A 14,309-nucleotide genomic window follows, 5' to 3' on the forward strand; every position below is an offset into this window, starting at 1 on the left:
GATCCTGTACATACCATGTTTATCAGCACCCAAAAAAAGTAAAAATCATAATTATCTGTAAAGGAATTGAGCCTTAGTAAAAACGGATGTATTGAACACGTTTATCAACAATTTTTCATCGCTTTTTGAAAGAAAATGAAATACAAAGAATGAAAGTAGTCTAAATTCATGAGAAATGGGGTTTCTTTTAGGGGATGGGTGGGAATGATTCAATCTGTGTGGTTGAGACAGTTTTGCATCAATTAATAAGTGAATCATTGAGAAGAAAAATATATACTTGTTTCATGCCCTAGAAATATACATGTAATTATCTATTATTATGTTCTTCATGATTTATTGTATCAAAATCAATACAGAAACAGAAATTGCAATCCATTGTATGTTATCAAAATGCTGAGAGGAAAAATAGTGCTTTAGATGATGAATTAAAGTACACAAAGTGTTAAAGGAAAGGATTAAAATCTGAGAGAAGAAATTATATCTAAATGCTAAAAACAATAAAGGGCAATCACTTTTTTAAATACTGTTGAATCAAAATGATGTTCAAGCAAACACAATCTTATGTTCTGATTATAAAGCCTACAAAGTTTCAAAGAAATTGGTTAAAAACTGAGAGAGGAGGTCACAGGTCAAGTTTAACGTGACAACAACAAGGGGCAGTAATTCTTCCAAATACAGTCGAATCAAATTGCAGTTCATGAAAACACAATTTTATGTCACGGTGATTAAGTCAAACCATCGGGTGAAAACAGAGATCTCTTTACAAATGAAAACTTGAGATGGATGTACAAAGCTATTCCTTAATTAATATGTCTCATCAGAATTTACTTTGAAATAAAAAGCAAGTTGACTTGTTATATTTTCTCTACATCTCCTATCAGCATTTTTAGACCAGCTTTAGGAGGACAGCTTGTTTTTCAAGTGATTTTCAGGTAAAAATGTTTCGTTATGTGGCCCTCCTACAAAAATTAATTTCCTTCATCAAGGATCCTCTGACAAAAATAACAAAAAATATTTTTTAAAAGATACCTTGAAGATAACATTCTTTATCCTTGGTCCCCTTGCCTCCTGTGGGCGCAGAGGTTCTGTTTATACACCATTGAGTTCCAAATATCCAAGTAGGATGTCTCGGACCATATTTAGACAAAATACCTACCATATAACGTTCCAAGTTCTGTCATAAAATGCCTGATGGATATAGAACTAACGATTATTAAATGAGGAAGAGTTGCATTATCGTACTTTCTCTTCCTGCTCTTTAATGGGGAAATATTACATGGCAAATATCTGATACACCGGTTTTGACACGGGATGGAGGCAGATGGAGAAATAAGCACGCAGGGTTCGAAATTAACTATATACAACTAACAAAATTCCAGCTAAAATCTGGTAATTGCTTGCTGGAAAATAATGAACTAGCAAAATTTTGCTAGTGGAAATGAACTATACCTAATCACTATTTTTGACGAAACATCTGCCACAAAATGCCTTTCTCCGTCTGCCTTTAAATGAGTAAATAGGTTACAAACACTAAAGTGACATAGATTATCAATACATTCGGAATTCCTCCAGTTTTTCCCTTGATAGTTATGTGTAAACCGAATAAAAAGTTGTCTTGGAAAAACTCTACGATTTCTGTCTGCTCATCATGTGAAACGCGACGTATCAGCTATGATAACAAACTTTTTCAAAAGGAAAGCATCTGACAGTGCTTGCGATGACCAAGACAATAGTCAACAGCCACAGCCTGGCCCTTCTGAAAAAAAAAATCGTCGAAATCGGAGAACGTTTCTCCTGACGCCGCTGATATAAAATCACCGCCACAACAACGTGCATATACGGCCACGTTACAAACGGTACGGAAATCGAGAAAAAGAATTGAATATTATTCTAGGATACAACAAATCATCTAGTAACGATGTTGTTAATACAGTATGGCGCAATGACTGCCGAGAACACGGAAGATAGTTGTCTTGATAATAATTTATTGAAATGATCGTTAATGTGAACATTTTGTTAAATAATATAAATTTGGGTACAGTTACATTTATAAATGGATCTGATCATATGACAGTCAGATTAGATGTAGCTCATACATGAAAAAAAGAAAACTGATAAATTCAAAGTTATATAGATTTAAAATGTTGATACAGGTAGCAATCAGCCATTCTTATCCAATGCCTTGGATAACTTTTCCAATATCACTCAGTTCCTGAAAAAACTCAATATAACAGTAAATAAAAGTCAAACCTATTCACCAAAAAATTGCTAGTTTGTTCATCATTTTTGCTTGTGGAAAATTTTAGGCACTAGCAATGGTTTGCTAGTGCCTAAAACAGTTAATTTCGACCCCTGGCACGCTATTCAGTATATTGATTTACTTATGATTTCTTGTTGAGGCCCCACCCCTCAGTCCCAATGTCCCTATTGAGCCCCATCCATCAGTCCCTAGGTCATAATTAAACTCCACCCGTCAGTCCCGATGTCCCTATTGAGCCCCACCCGTCAGTCCCGATGTCCCTATTGAGCCCCACCCGTAAGTCCCGAGACCACTATTGAGTCCCACCCCTCAGTCGTTCATACAAATTAAGCCGCTTCATCAAAGGATGTTTCTGACGAAATTTGGACAGTCCTGCTACTCCTACGGGAGAAATGTATCAAATCCCTTATACCTTCTTGGATTCCCCCCAAGGAGGATTTCCAGAAATGATTATCCATTCCCCTAAGGATGACCATGCTTCCAATGGTTAAAATGCGTTTAGTCATTCATGATTAGATTCAATTTCAAGGGGATGGGTGAAAAGGGGCGTGCGTTACACGATCTCAACACACATGTATCTATCTCAAGAGTTATATAAAATGGACGTTACTGTGGACATCATTGGTGTATAATGTCCGGATAATGTCGTGAGCGACATAAATAATTCGATATGGAGCCACAATGCGTGAGATTATCCCCCGCGCCCAGCTGTAGGTATAAGCATACACACAGACATGTATATCTACCTTATAGCAAGTTAGTATTTTGATGCAGAGTCTGTTATTGATGGTTGATAAATGATTGTCAAGCTGTGGCCTGAAACATCTTGTGAACAGTAAATGTTGAATTTCTTAAATTGTTTACGTGGTAACAGAATATTTCAAAAATGAAATATCATTGATGGAAACATGCACAACTAGGGCCTGACATGTATACTAAATTTCGTTGTGACTCGCCGAAAAGTTTTTATGTTGTAGCACTGAAAGCTCCTCGGATATACGAGCGGACCGAACCCATATGTAATACCCACGCGTTCTGCCGAGAATAATTATGAATAAAAATTTCTTTTACACGACTCGGGTCACGGGACTTCTAGAAACCTCTCTATTTCAACCACAAGCATCAATCTTAACTTTACTCAAGACTGCAATAATCCGATATAAAAACTCAGACATGACATTTTTTTACTTCGTGTCCACACTTTGATTTCTTGGTTTAAGTGACAATTTTACAAGCAACACTTGAATATGCTGATAGCCATGCTCACAGGAAATCATCTGATTTTTGGCAAGTTGCTGTGAAACAAACCGATCAACAAGAGAAGAATGGGCTTTGTAACTGTCTTTATTTATACTCGGAATTTGGAATGGCAGCGAGCAAATACACTACATGTATCTAAAAATTATACTATTAAAGTATACAAAATTTTGTAATTCACATCTAAAAACAATGAGTTTCTCTGTTAATTAATAATCCCTCAATATTTTATTTTAACCATAATGTCATTTTCTCAACAAGAAATAATAATTCGCCATGAAATTTTCTCCGTGGATTTTCCATCAGGTCTCATAGTCGTGGATGGTGGTTGTGGCCTGAAATTATGAAAATGTGGTATCAATAGATGTTTAAATCTTGCATCAGTATATGTAAGAGGAAATTTGGTGGAAATGTCAATAAGGTTTCTGCCTATTCAATGTCCGTATATAACTTAGATTTACGCTGTCATCGCACTCCTTATTTTGTGTGCACTTTTTATCGGCATGAATAGAAGAAATTCGGGAAATCTAGAAAGACTAATTTTAAGAATAATTCGTGGACTTATCAATTCGTGAATAAAAGGTACTCACTAAAAATATGAAAATATATCTCCCGCTAAAATGTACGTTTTCACAGTAGCAGTGGAGTAAGTCTTCTGGACGTGTCTATTAATCCTTATCGTGAAACTACTATTTATTTTACATATATATTCAGTCTGGATTTTCCTTGAACGCAAGCGATACATACCCACTGGTAGAAAGTGGCAGCCCCTGCACTGGCGATCTGGACTGTCTCCATGTCGTACTTGCTGATGATTTCTTTGGCTCGGATCACAATGGCCGGTCGGAGCTTCTTTATTTGAAACGCCGCCACTCGGCGTTTTAGTCCGTCTTTTCCTTTCTTGGAAATCAACCCCTGGACTTTTGGCCATTTCTAGATGACACGTAGACGATACGATAACATGTGTAAGAATGTGTATATACACAAAAAAACAAGAGGGAAGAAAGACTTTTATATATACTATAATCATCAATGACTAATCATTCTTCGAGATGTTTAAAGCCATGAAAATCCAAATTTGACATCAGAACAGGTCATGATTCATTTTACTGGCCCTGTCTAGAATCTCGAAATTCTAATAGAAAAAGAGTCTTCAATTTTGATCTTGCGGATAAGTCTAATTCCAGGTTTTAGCGAGGGAAAATAATGAACAATTCTTCTTTAAAAAGTCTTCAGGGCTTGAAGGCAGTCGATAGTCACTATGTACTATACCATATGTTCAGAAAGATATCAAATCTCTGGATGCTTGTGTACACAGTTATTGTTACTGACGTTTGTCAGACTACCTTGTTTGTTTCATAATGCAGTTCCACATTATCTCTTTTATCAGATATACACAAATATCGGATGTGGTGGGTCACAATATGTAAATATGTCTCTGCACAAAAAATATGAATGAATTCACAGAAAAAAGCGACAAAAGCGACAGGAAACAACTTGATAAGATGTAAACCGTGATATCTACTGTCAACTAACCCGTAAATCTGCCTCTTTGCTGCCAAGCAAAAGAAACGTCGCTGCCATCACCGCGTGTACGGCAGCAGGAGGTTTCGGATAACTCCGGATTTCGGAGATGCTCTTGGCGTCCATTTCTAAAACGGCCTTCCGCAATCTTTTCAATTTCCGAAGCCGGATACGCATAACCTCGGCGTCTTCCAAGAGTGACCCTAGTTCTTTCTTGAGGGACGTCTCGCTCAGGTTATGCATGGCAGTGTCTAATTTCTCAAGATCTTTAGACTCCATGGCCTCCTTTAATTCTGTGTGTGAGAAAGAGGATTTAATGTATTGCGAAAATTATGATGTATTCTTTCTTTATCAAGCACTTAAATACAAATATTGCAAATATTGACATGATATAGTTTCATTATCGAAATCATTTTGATCACATTTCCCATTTTTGTGCATCCTCTATTAAAATTCTGTATTTTTTTTCAATCAAATTTTAGAAGAGTTGAATACGGTTGAAACAGCCAACTTTACAAAAGAAAGTGATGGAAAGTCAGGCATGACAAGTTTTATGTACAGCTAGCGTTACATAACCAAAAGTTGGTTGATATCGAACAAAAACAAATGCTTAGCACTCTCAGACAAATTCCAACTCAATCCAATTTGCATTATTGATATGAAATAAACTACCGTTATTGAGGCGGTTAAGGAGGAATTTTCGCTTAGCCTTCGTGAAGTCGCCTTTGTCCTCCAAACCTCGTTTAGAACACTCGTCCAAAAGTGAAGCCATTCCCCGAGTATCGCCTTCTGTTGTGGCCATTCGTAACTGCTCGCGAAGCTCCGCCATACTGGCGTTCTGTTATGGTCAGACAATAATTTAAAATTTAAAATTCTCACTTTCTCTCTGTTTTCCGTTAAGGAATATTTCCTAAGATTTGTTAGATGCTGATCATTTGACTTTCATAAAGTAGTCCTGTTGAACGGACGTATTAAAATTATTCGAAACCACTTTAAGGATAATTGCGGTCACAGGTTTTAACAGCTAAAACACCTATACTAAGGATAAAACAGAAAAGAAAACTAATCGTTACGCAAGTGTTTGCGAAGCATCAGATTTTGAAGAAGTTTTGAGGCGATGAAATGTTAGATTTTGTGAACATCAGAAAAACAACAAAACTCCAGAGGACTGTTCAGATAACAATCGAAAGAGGTTATCCGCGTCTGCAGTAGTGATCCTCTATAGAATCGTTGGAAGACAATTGACACACGTGCACATCACGTTTTCAATTCAATGTAAAGTTATTATTTTGCGCACAATGTAATATTAACAAATTTATGCATTTCTTCTGAAACTATTTTGTCCTCGTTATATTGCTTACATACTATAAATGAAAAGTTCTAGCCACCAATTGCACGTTTAACAGACACTCGGCTGATGGTGTTTTTCGAATCTCCAAACTTTCAAACATATTTGAACCGAATGAAATACTTACCTCCACGACTTGAGTCCGTTGAAGGAGGACGTTGTACACGTTCTCTAGATTTAAAGCATCTTTCTTCTTGCTGAACACCTGGAGAGCATATTCTCCTTCTGATGGCGGTTTGATGCGGACAACAGTTTCTGAATCTTCATTTATAAAGGTCTGCGAGAGACATTCGGCAAGTTCGCTCTTAGATAAAGAGTTATGGACAAGCTCTGTGTATATTTCTGTTTCATCATCGTGTTCAAACCATACCTCAGTGACTAGATCCTCGTCTACATTATAGACTCCGTCTGTGTGAGTACGGGCCACGATGTTGTGACGCTCGAGTTCCGGCCCTGCACCCCATCCTATGGACGGTACAACTGGAAGAGGCTCGCAAACCTCCATTCCGTTTGTGCAGATTACTTTAAAGTCACAAATCCACTCCGAGATCAGTCGATGTTTTGGGTCCCTACAATGTAGTTCCAGTTTATACGCTCCAGTAGCTACCGGAGGGAAACGGATCTCTGTTAAGGCAGTCGTGCCCTGACAGTACTGGAGCACAAACCGTTCCAGTTTGAAATATTCATACTCGCCTTCATCCTCGCATTCTCGTGAACGATATAATTTGTAAGCAAACTGGAGTCTTTCGTAGCAATCTTCAGGCATTTCGATCGCGATTTTCACTTTTCCGTAACGTGATTGGACAACACATTTCTTATGACTGGTCAATTTCAGGCCGAGTTCGTAGAATGATGGTTGTAAAAACGGCGTGGCTTCAAATGCCTCCTTGGTAAATGGCGTCCTCAATAATTGCCAGCGTTCATCATTCGGAAAACATTTCGTGATGAATTGATCCGGATCCGTGAGGAAGAAGAACTCGTTGACCATAGAATGGACAATGTATGACTTACTTCCGCCTTTTGGTGAAAAGTCCTCGTGAAACTCTGGACATTCGACCACAGTCCAGCGTCCAGTGTTGTAACCTTGTGCAGACATAGCGGCCCAGTAAGGGTGAACGAAGCGCCAGCCTCCCTCCAAATAAACAGCATTCCATGAATTCTTCATTCTGATACGGTCGATTTTCTCCCCAACATCATAAGCCACACCTTTTGCTATGCCATGTATGGTCACACAAGGGATACCAGCTTTTCTGAAACGGCACACAATAATATGTATGTATGGATTTCAACTTAACTATGACATATCAGGTTGTGCCCACACGTTATACATAGGCACTATTTAGTTCTCCCCATCCTCCGGAAGCAATGCTTTGGGTTCTGCCCCAATGGCCGAGATATACGAAAGTGAGCTCTTTGAAATGGTAATTTCTACGCTATACTTTTAACTCAGCCTTGTGATGCCACTACTGATGTGTGATCAATAGACACTTGTTGTGTTCATTATGAGGAGGAAAGATTTAAAACACGCAACAATGGCTCAAAAGCATTTACATTTCGTTTGTTACAGAACTGAAAATATTCATACTTCATTTGTCGCTATCATTTTCAAGCAGAAAAGCTTCATGGAGTAGTCGACTGAAAAAAATCAATGTCACACGTGCTGTTTGAAGCATCTACATTATCCGTACCTGGAAAGAGTTGTGAACATTTCGGAATAGCTTCCCTTGCGTTCCCGAACCAGGTGTAGGTAACCGACTGGAGTATCCGGGGAAGGAATATCCTTCTGACATAACAGCATCGGGACCTTCTGTAGGATTAGCCAATAAAATAAAGCGCGGATCCTCTCCAAGTCAGAACCCGATTCATTGATCAAGTACTTCAACAAAGCTTCATAACTCTCACCTGTTTCTTGTGGTGCCTAAAATAGTCATTTTCACGCAATTACTCATACTGCAGCTCAAAATATCAAAGATCATTTTATGATCGTTGACCGCGCATATAAAATAGTTGTGTTATGCTTCTACCGGTAAAACTGTTCTTTGAATAGACTTCAGAGAGGTCCGATGGTTGTATTTAATTCCATGCTACATTACATGTGTCAAAATGTACCCTATGATGACTAGAATTTCTTCTGTGAGTGGTAATTAAAATTCGATTATCCACCTGGACAGTACCTGTTTTAGGAAGGTGATATCGTTGTTTTCATATTTTTTCATGCTTTTTATTTTCTCTCCGATTGCACATGCATAAAATGCAGTTTGGGATAAGCACGAAACATATTTATATATAACTTACTAATTATGCTATTAGGCCTAGATACTTAATCCACGAAAGTTTTGTGCTCATGCAAGTTGCCCTTAATCTTAGAAACAAACTTTTATGACTTCAGGTGCATTTAAATGCTTTAGCGATAATAGTCTTGAAGTCGGGGGATTGTCATCAGTTTAGGTCTACTCCAAAGCTGTGTATTGAAACTACTTTTCTAATGTAACAGAGGTCATTATTCAAATGTTCCGACAGGATTTTAACCCGCTGTTAATATTTACCTGGGTTACATTAAAATGTTATTTATTATTACTGAACTATTAATCAGAACACAAAATTTACTCGACTACATGAGTAAATAAGGCAGAACGTTTGATGTTGCATTGAAACATAATATTTGGTATGTATAATTACTACAAGTAATCTTAATTTTTTATGATCAAGATTGAAGATCAAACTTTAAAATTCTTAAGATCCTGTTTCATTCGTCTTGAAAATTACAAGTCGTACTTCGTATATTGCTATTTTAGTTCACGAAATGTGTACATTCTGTTTACGCAATATAAAAGATGACGGTGAACATTCCTTTCATTGCGTTTTTGTGACAGTCTGGAGTCTCATGTTATAATGCAATCACTAAACATGAATACCCACCTTTCGCACATAATTATCTACATGAGAGAAATCTTTCACGTCAAAAAATTCTTTCTTTCTTTCCTCGGGAGGCGCTGGTCCCGGGTACCCGGGCTCTGTATCTACATCTAGGAAAACCTGTCGGAAGTTCTGAAATTGTATAGGAAATATATGAAACGTAGTATTACCATTAAGAAACAAGGCATCGTACGATATAAATATACCCTCGCGCCTCAATTTTGTATGACATGGTAAGAGTAAGTGGAAACCTTCACGTGTTCTTAAACATCACATATCTGGTGTAGATATGGTCTAAAAAATTACTAGAATGATGCGTGGGTGACATGATGTGCTGCTGGTAAGTGTTTTTTATGGGTTGCAATGCATTTGGTGTTTTATTGATGTCACAAATGAAATCTCCTGGTTGTCAAATTGCAGTCTGTAGAGCGGTGACATCGAAATTTTAGTCAAATATTTCTTTATAGACAAGTTCATATAGTTTTTTTAACTACCGAGAGTCAAAACTTGAACTCGAATGAAGGTGATCTTTGTGAACACGTATGTGAAGTTGGGTACGAATGGGAGAAGCAGCAGAGCCTTTAGGGCAATGACGAGAAAATTGTGCAAGTTTCTATTTATTGAAACATTGACCTATCATTTGACTGCGCAAGGTTGGAAATCGAAATAGTATACTGAGTGATGTTTGTGAACATGTGTGTGGAGTTTTGTACTAATCACTTTAGAAATGCAGCCTGTGGAGCGGTGGCGTTTAAATTTCTTTTGATTTCTATTAATAGTAACAGCGACCTAGTTTTTAACTATACAAGGTTGGAAGTCAAAATCTTACAATAATTGATGTTTGTAATCATGTGTGTGGAGTTTCATGATATTGGATGCAGCCTGTAAAGCGGTTATTTTTTACGCACGAACTTACATGCGTACGTGTAAAGGGGAGGGGTTATTCCTATATACACTCGGCCACTTGTCGCGAGGGTATAGATAAACCGTACAGATTTTCTTTTGCAAAATAGTCCAATATCATTCACATAATGAGATACTCTCAATTAAATCTGACTGATAACGAGACGTACCGGTGAACTCTCACGTCTTCTCTCCTTACTGACGGCCTGTCGGAGAAGTTTGGAGCTCCGTTTCTGTCCTAGGTGATGCCTCGACATATCAACATCTGAAATTGTTCAAAATGTCGTGAAATTTTGGGACAGCATGCACGGGAACTTTAAAATATTTTGTAAAGCCGTGAACAAAACACTAGCCGTTTAACTTTAACTTGACTTGAGTTCGGTTTCCCTTTCGCAGCTGGACAACGTAGAATTTTCTTCATCACTAATGTCTTCAGTGAACGTGAATCCAATAATTGAGGTACTCTGTTTTTTGCTGAAGCTTTTTGTGCTTTTGTTTTTCGTTTTATTCTGTTTAAGATATTTGGAGCCCAATTAAGTAAAGCATCGCCAAAACTAGCTTGCATCTTAAAAAAGTTAAATTCTTTCTGTTGAGCACAACGTTGGTTAAGATGAAAATGACTGTTATTTCATAATTTCAAAAACTGATATTTCACATTTTGTAGCAAGGCAATAAAAGCATAGTGACTTGTATCAACTTACCTCTCAGAGTCTTGTTTCCGCGACGGTCCAGTCGGTATCTATTGAGACTAGTAATGACGTCATAATCGTTTAAGCTTCTATGACGTCACAATAAATTCTAATGATGCCTTGTCGTAACCAGCAAATTGCGCGTGTAAGGCAGTACAAAATATGTGTGTACATATCTTTTGATGCTCTTGGTACGCTCATGAATATTCACACTCTACATGTCCGAAACCATGCAGATATGGGCTTTAAACCACAAAATAAGCTACATTGTTAACATACGTGAAAAGATATTTTCTATGACTTATCATTGGAGAACGGTTCCTACATATGAAATATATTAAAGTGAATTTAGATAAAGAGAAAACGCGGTTTACATTTAAATATGACACAAATTCTTATTCTAGTGAGGGGTTAAAAACCTCAAGGATAGATGAGAAGCTAAGTTTGGTTATACATGTTTTAATAATACGAAAATGTCTTTATTTGCATTCATATAAATACCTAGAAATGTGTATTTGATACAACTCAATAAAGAAAAACACGAACGCTGATTTTCGTAAATAAAGTCTTAGAAGTCTTAGTTGTGGCTCTATAACGCCCTAAAGTGAATACGTGCATTCCGCAAGAGACGTTGTGCAAAATTTGCAAAGCAATTTAATATATGGTATGACCATAATGAATTAGCGTTGTCACCTAATAATCTAGTAATATGAACTACTCATTATGGTGGAATTATGGTTGGAATAGGTGATATCACCATAGCGAAACAGGCGATATCACTATAAAGAACAGGTGATATCACGATAATGAACAGGTGATGTCACTATAAAGAACAGGTGATATCACTATAATGAATAGGCGATATTACTATAATAGATAGGCGATATCACTATAATGAACAGGTGATGTCACTATAATGAACAGGTGATGTCACTATAAAATAGAGTTGTAACTGTTTATGTCTATCATCCCACGAGCGTCATTTTGAGACGGAATTTCCTGATTGCAGCTGGTGGTTACCTCATTGAACCGTATCTCAGCTTTCCGAAAAGCACGAACAGCCACGGTTAGAGAGAGTCAAACCAAGGTATATCAGAACTTCAATTCAGGCTACGTAGACCAACGCTCTTACTCACTGTCGCAGGCAGTACTTGTACTACCTGGAACGTCTGTAAACCTACTGTCGCAGGCAGTATTTGTACTACCTGGTACATCTGTAAACTTACTGTCGCAGGCAGTACTTGTACTACCTGGTACATCTGTAAACTTACTGTCGCAGGCAGTATTTGTACTACCTGGTACATCTGTAAACTCACTGTCGCAGGCAGTATTTGTACTACCTGGTACGTCTGTAAACTCACTGTCGCAGGCAGTATTTGTACTACCTGGTACGTCTGTAAACTTACTGTCGCAGGCAGTATTTGTACTACCTGGTACGTCAGTAAACTTACTGTCGCAGGCAGTACTTGTACTACCTGGCACGTCTGTAAACTTACTGTCGCAGGCAGTACTTGTACTACCTGGCACGTCTGTAAACTTACTGTCGCAGGCAGTACTTGTACTACCTGGTACGTCCGTAAACTTACTGTCGCAGGCAGTACTTGTACTACCTGGTACGTCTGTAAACTTACTGTCGCAGGCAGTATTTGTACTACCTGGTACGTCTGTAAACTTACTGTCGCAGGCAGTACTTGTACTACCTGGCACGTCTGTAAACTTACTGTCGCAGGCAGTACTTGTACTACCTGGTACGTCTGTAAACTTACTGTCGCAGGCAGTATTTGTACTACCTGGCACGTCTGTAAACTTACTGTCGCAGGCAGTATTTGTACTACCTGGCACGTCTGTAAACTTACTGTCGCAGGCAGTATTTGTACTACCTGGCACGTCTGTAAACTTACTGTCGCAGGCAGTACTTGTACTACCTGGCACGTCTGTAAACTTACTGGCACGTCTGTAAACTTACTGTCGCAGGCAGTATTTGTACTACCTGGCACGTCTGTAAACTTACTGTCGCAGGCAGTACTTGTACTACCTGGCACGTCTGTAAACTTACTGTCGCAGGCAGTACTTGTACTACCTGGCACGTCTGTAAAGATGTTGCATTATTTAATGATTCTGCTGTGAATTTCGTCGCGGACTTTGGAAGTATTATGCTGTGCAATAATATTTCAGTGTCTTTCGTAAGGTAGGGGACTGGTGTGATTTGTTGTTTGAGGTGTGAACACTTTTACAGATGAATCACTAAATAGTTGTCGGTGGAGTACATATTTCATTAGATAAATAATAATCAGTTACCGAGAACGCTGTATAATCTTCACACGCCTTCTTCCTCTGACCTATTTCCATTGTTCATTTCTTCAGCAAACTTTCCAAAATGGCTTCATTAATTTTGCAGACGAGACTATACAGCAATAAAGACGTTCGCGAGTACGCATGCTCATCAGCAAATCTAGAATGTGATTGGTCAGTGGCTCATGAAACGACATCACGCCACATTTGAGTGATCGGTAATGTCACTTTCGAATGGTTTACATCATTGAGAACCAAAACTGCAATGGACATCGCTGTGATGATATTTCAGTTGAAAAAAATGGAAACGTAATTAATCAAATTTATTTTCAATAGCTGCTGCTTTTTTTAATGTTCATGGCATGCTTGGTCTCGTTCTCATGATTGTTTGCGTTCTACGTGAACATAGCGATTCTATAAAAGTATCTAGATTCTACGAGACCACAGCTTTACCAAATGCCTGTTTACTTAGTAAATGGCAGAAAGAACAGGCCAGCACATCAGCTTGCGATACGTTTGCTAGCAAACTTCTTCACCAGTACTTCATTTTTAGACATCAATGTGAGGTCCATATTACGTTAAATTTATGTCACCCAAGTTTTCATTCTCATTGCTACAAACCTTATATGCAAAACGTATTTATCCAGCATTAAACCATGGGAACTAGATAGTACTTTTAACTCAATGGGACAGGATGGGCTTATTACTGGACAATGATTTAAGATCTGTTTCTCGTTTTTCTTGTTATTTTGGAGATACCATGAAATTTAAATATATAAAGGCGGTATATACCACAATTCCTTGCAAAATACTATTTTTCCTGCAAACATTTGAATATTTTTTAAACATTTGTATAACTGAGAAAACCTTTTCAGTACATGTTGGGCTACCAGGCTTGGGCTATAGTAAACAGGAGATCCCAGAGGCATTTGGGCGTCCGCCATCGTATATCTGCTCTTTTCATGTTGGATCCTTTCTCATGTTTCCTTATGACTGTGTAATGGTGATAACCGTCAAATCCAAAATGGCCGCCAATAGACTGTTTTATTTTACTGATCATTTCAAACATGACCAATGCACAACTTGGCCAGGGACCAAGTGGAAACTTACCAATAAAATA

The 14,309-nt window shown here is 38.0% G+C and overlaps 1 protein-coding gene across 1 annotated transcript; it reads right to left on the reverse strand.

Annotated features, from left to right (window-relative positions):
- Positions 1-3,819: 3,819 nt before the first annotated feature.
- LOC132543313 (hillarin-like) lies at positions 3,820-10,465 on the reverse strand. The gene is made up of 8 exons (XM_060206802.1): positions 10,379-10,465; positions 9,309-9,437; positions 8,078-8,307; positions 6,517-7,639; positions 5,714-5,879; positions 5,054-5,334; positions 4,265-4,450; positions 3,820-3,852 (listed from the first exon to the last, which is right to left on the reverse strand). The coding sequence occupies exons 1-8, from the start codon at positions 10,463-10,465 to the stop codon at positions 3,820-3,822; spliced, it is 2,235 nt and encodes a 744-aa protein (XP_060062785.1).
- Positions 10,466-14,309: the final 3,844 nt, after the last annotated feature.

This window comes from Ylistrum balloti, unplaced genomic scaffold, assembly GCF_031769215.1.
Source record: "Ylistrum balloti isolate Yb309-2 unplaced genomic scaffold, AGI_CSIRO_Ybal_v1 Utg369752, whole genome shotgun sequence".
Classification (NCBI taxonomy): Eukaryota; Metazoa; Mollusca; class Bivalvia; order Pectinida; family Pectinidae; genus Ylistrum; species Ylistrum balloti.

Bases quoted from the DNA above. Each gene is read 5' to 3' on its own strand.
- LOC132543313 (XM_060206802.1), bottom strand. From the start codon at position 10,465: ATGTCGAGGCATCACCTAGGACAGAAACGGAGCTCCAAACTTCTCCGA. The intron at 4,451-5,053 runs GTTAGTTGACAG...CGTGTCATCTAG, and splicing joins GCAAAGAGGCAGATTTACGG to AAATGGCCAAAAGTCCAGGG. The intron at 3,853-4,264 runs GTATGTATCGCT...TCATAATTTCAG, and splicing joins CTGCCACTTTCTACCAGTGG to GCCACAACCACCATCCACGA.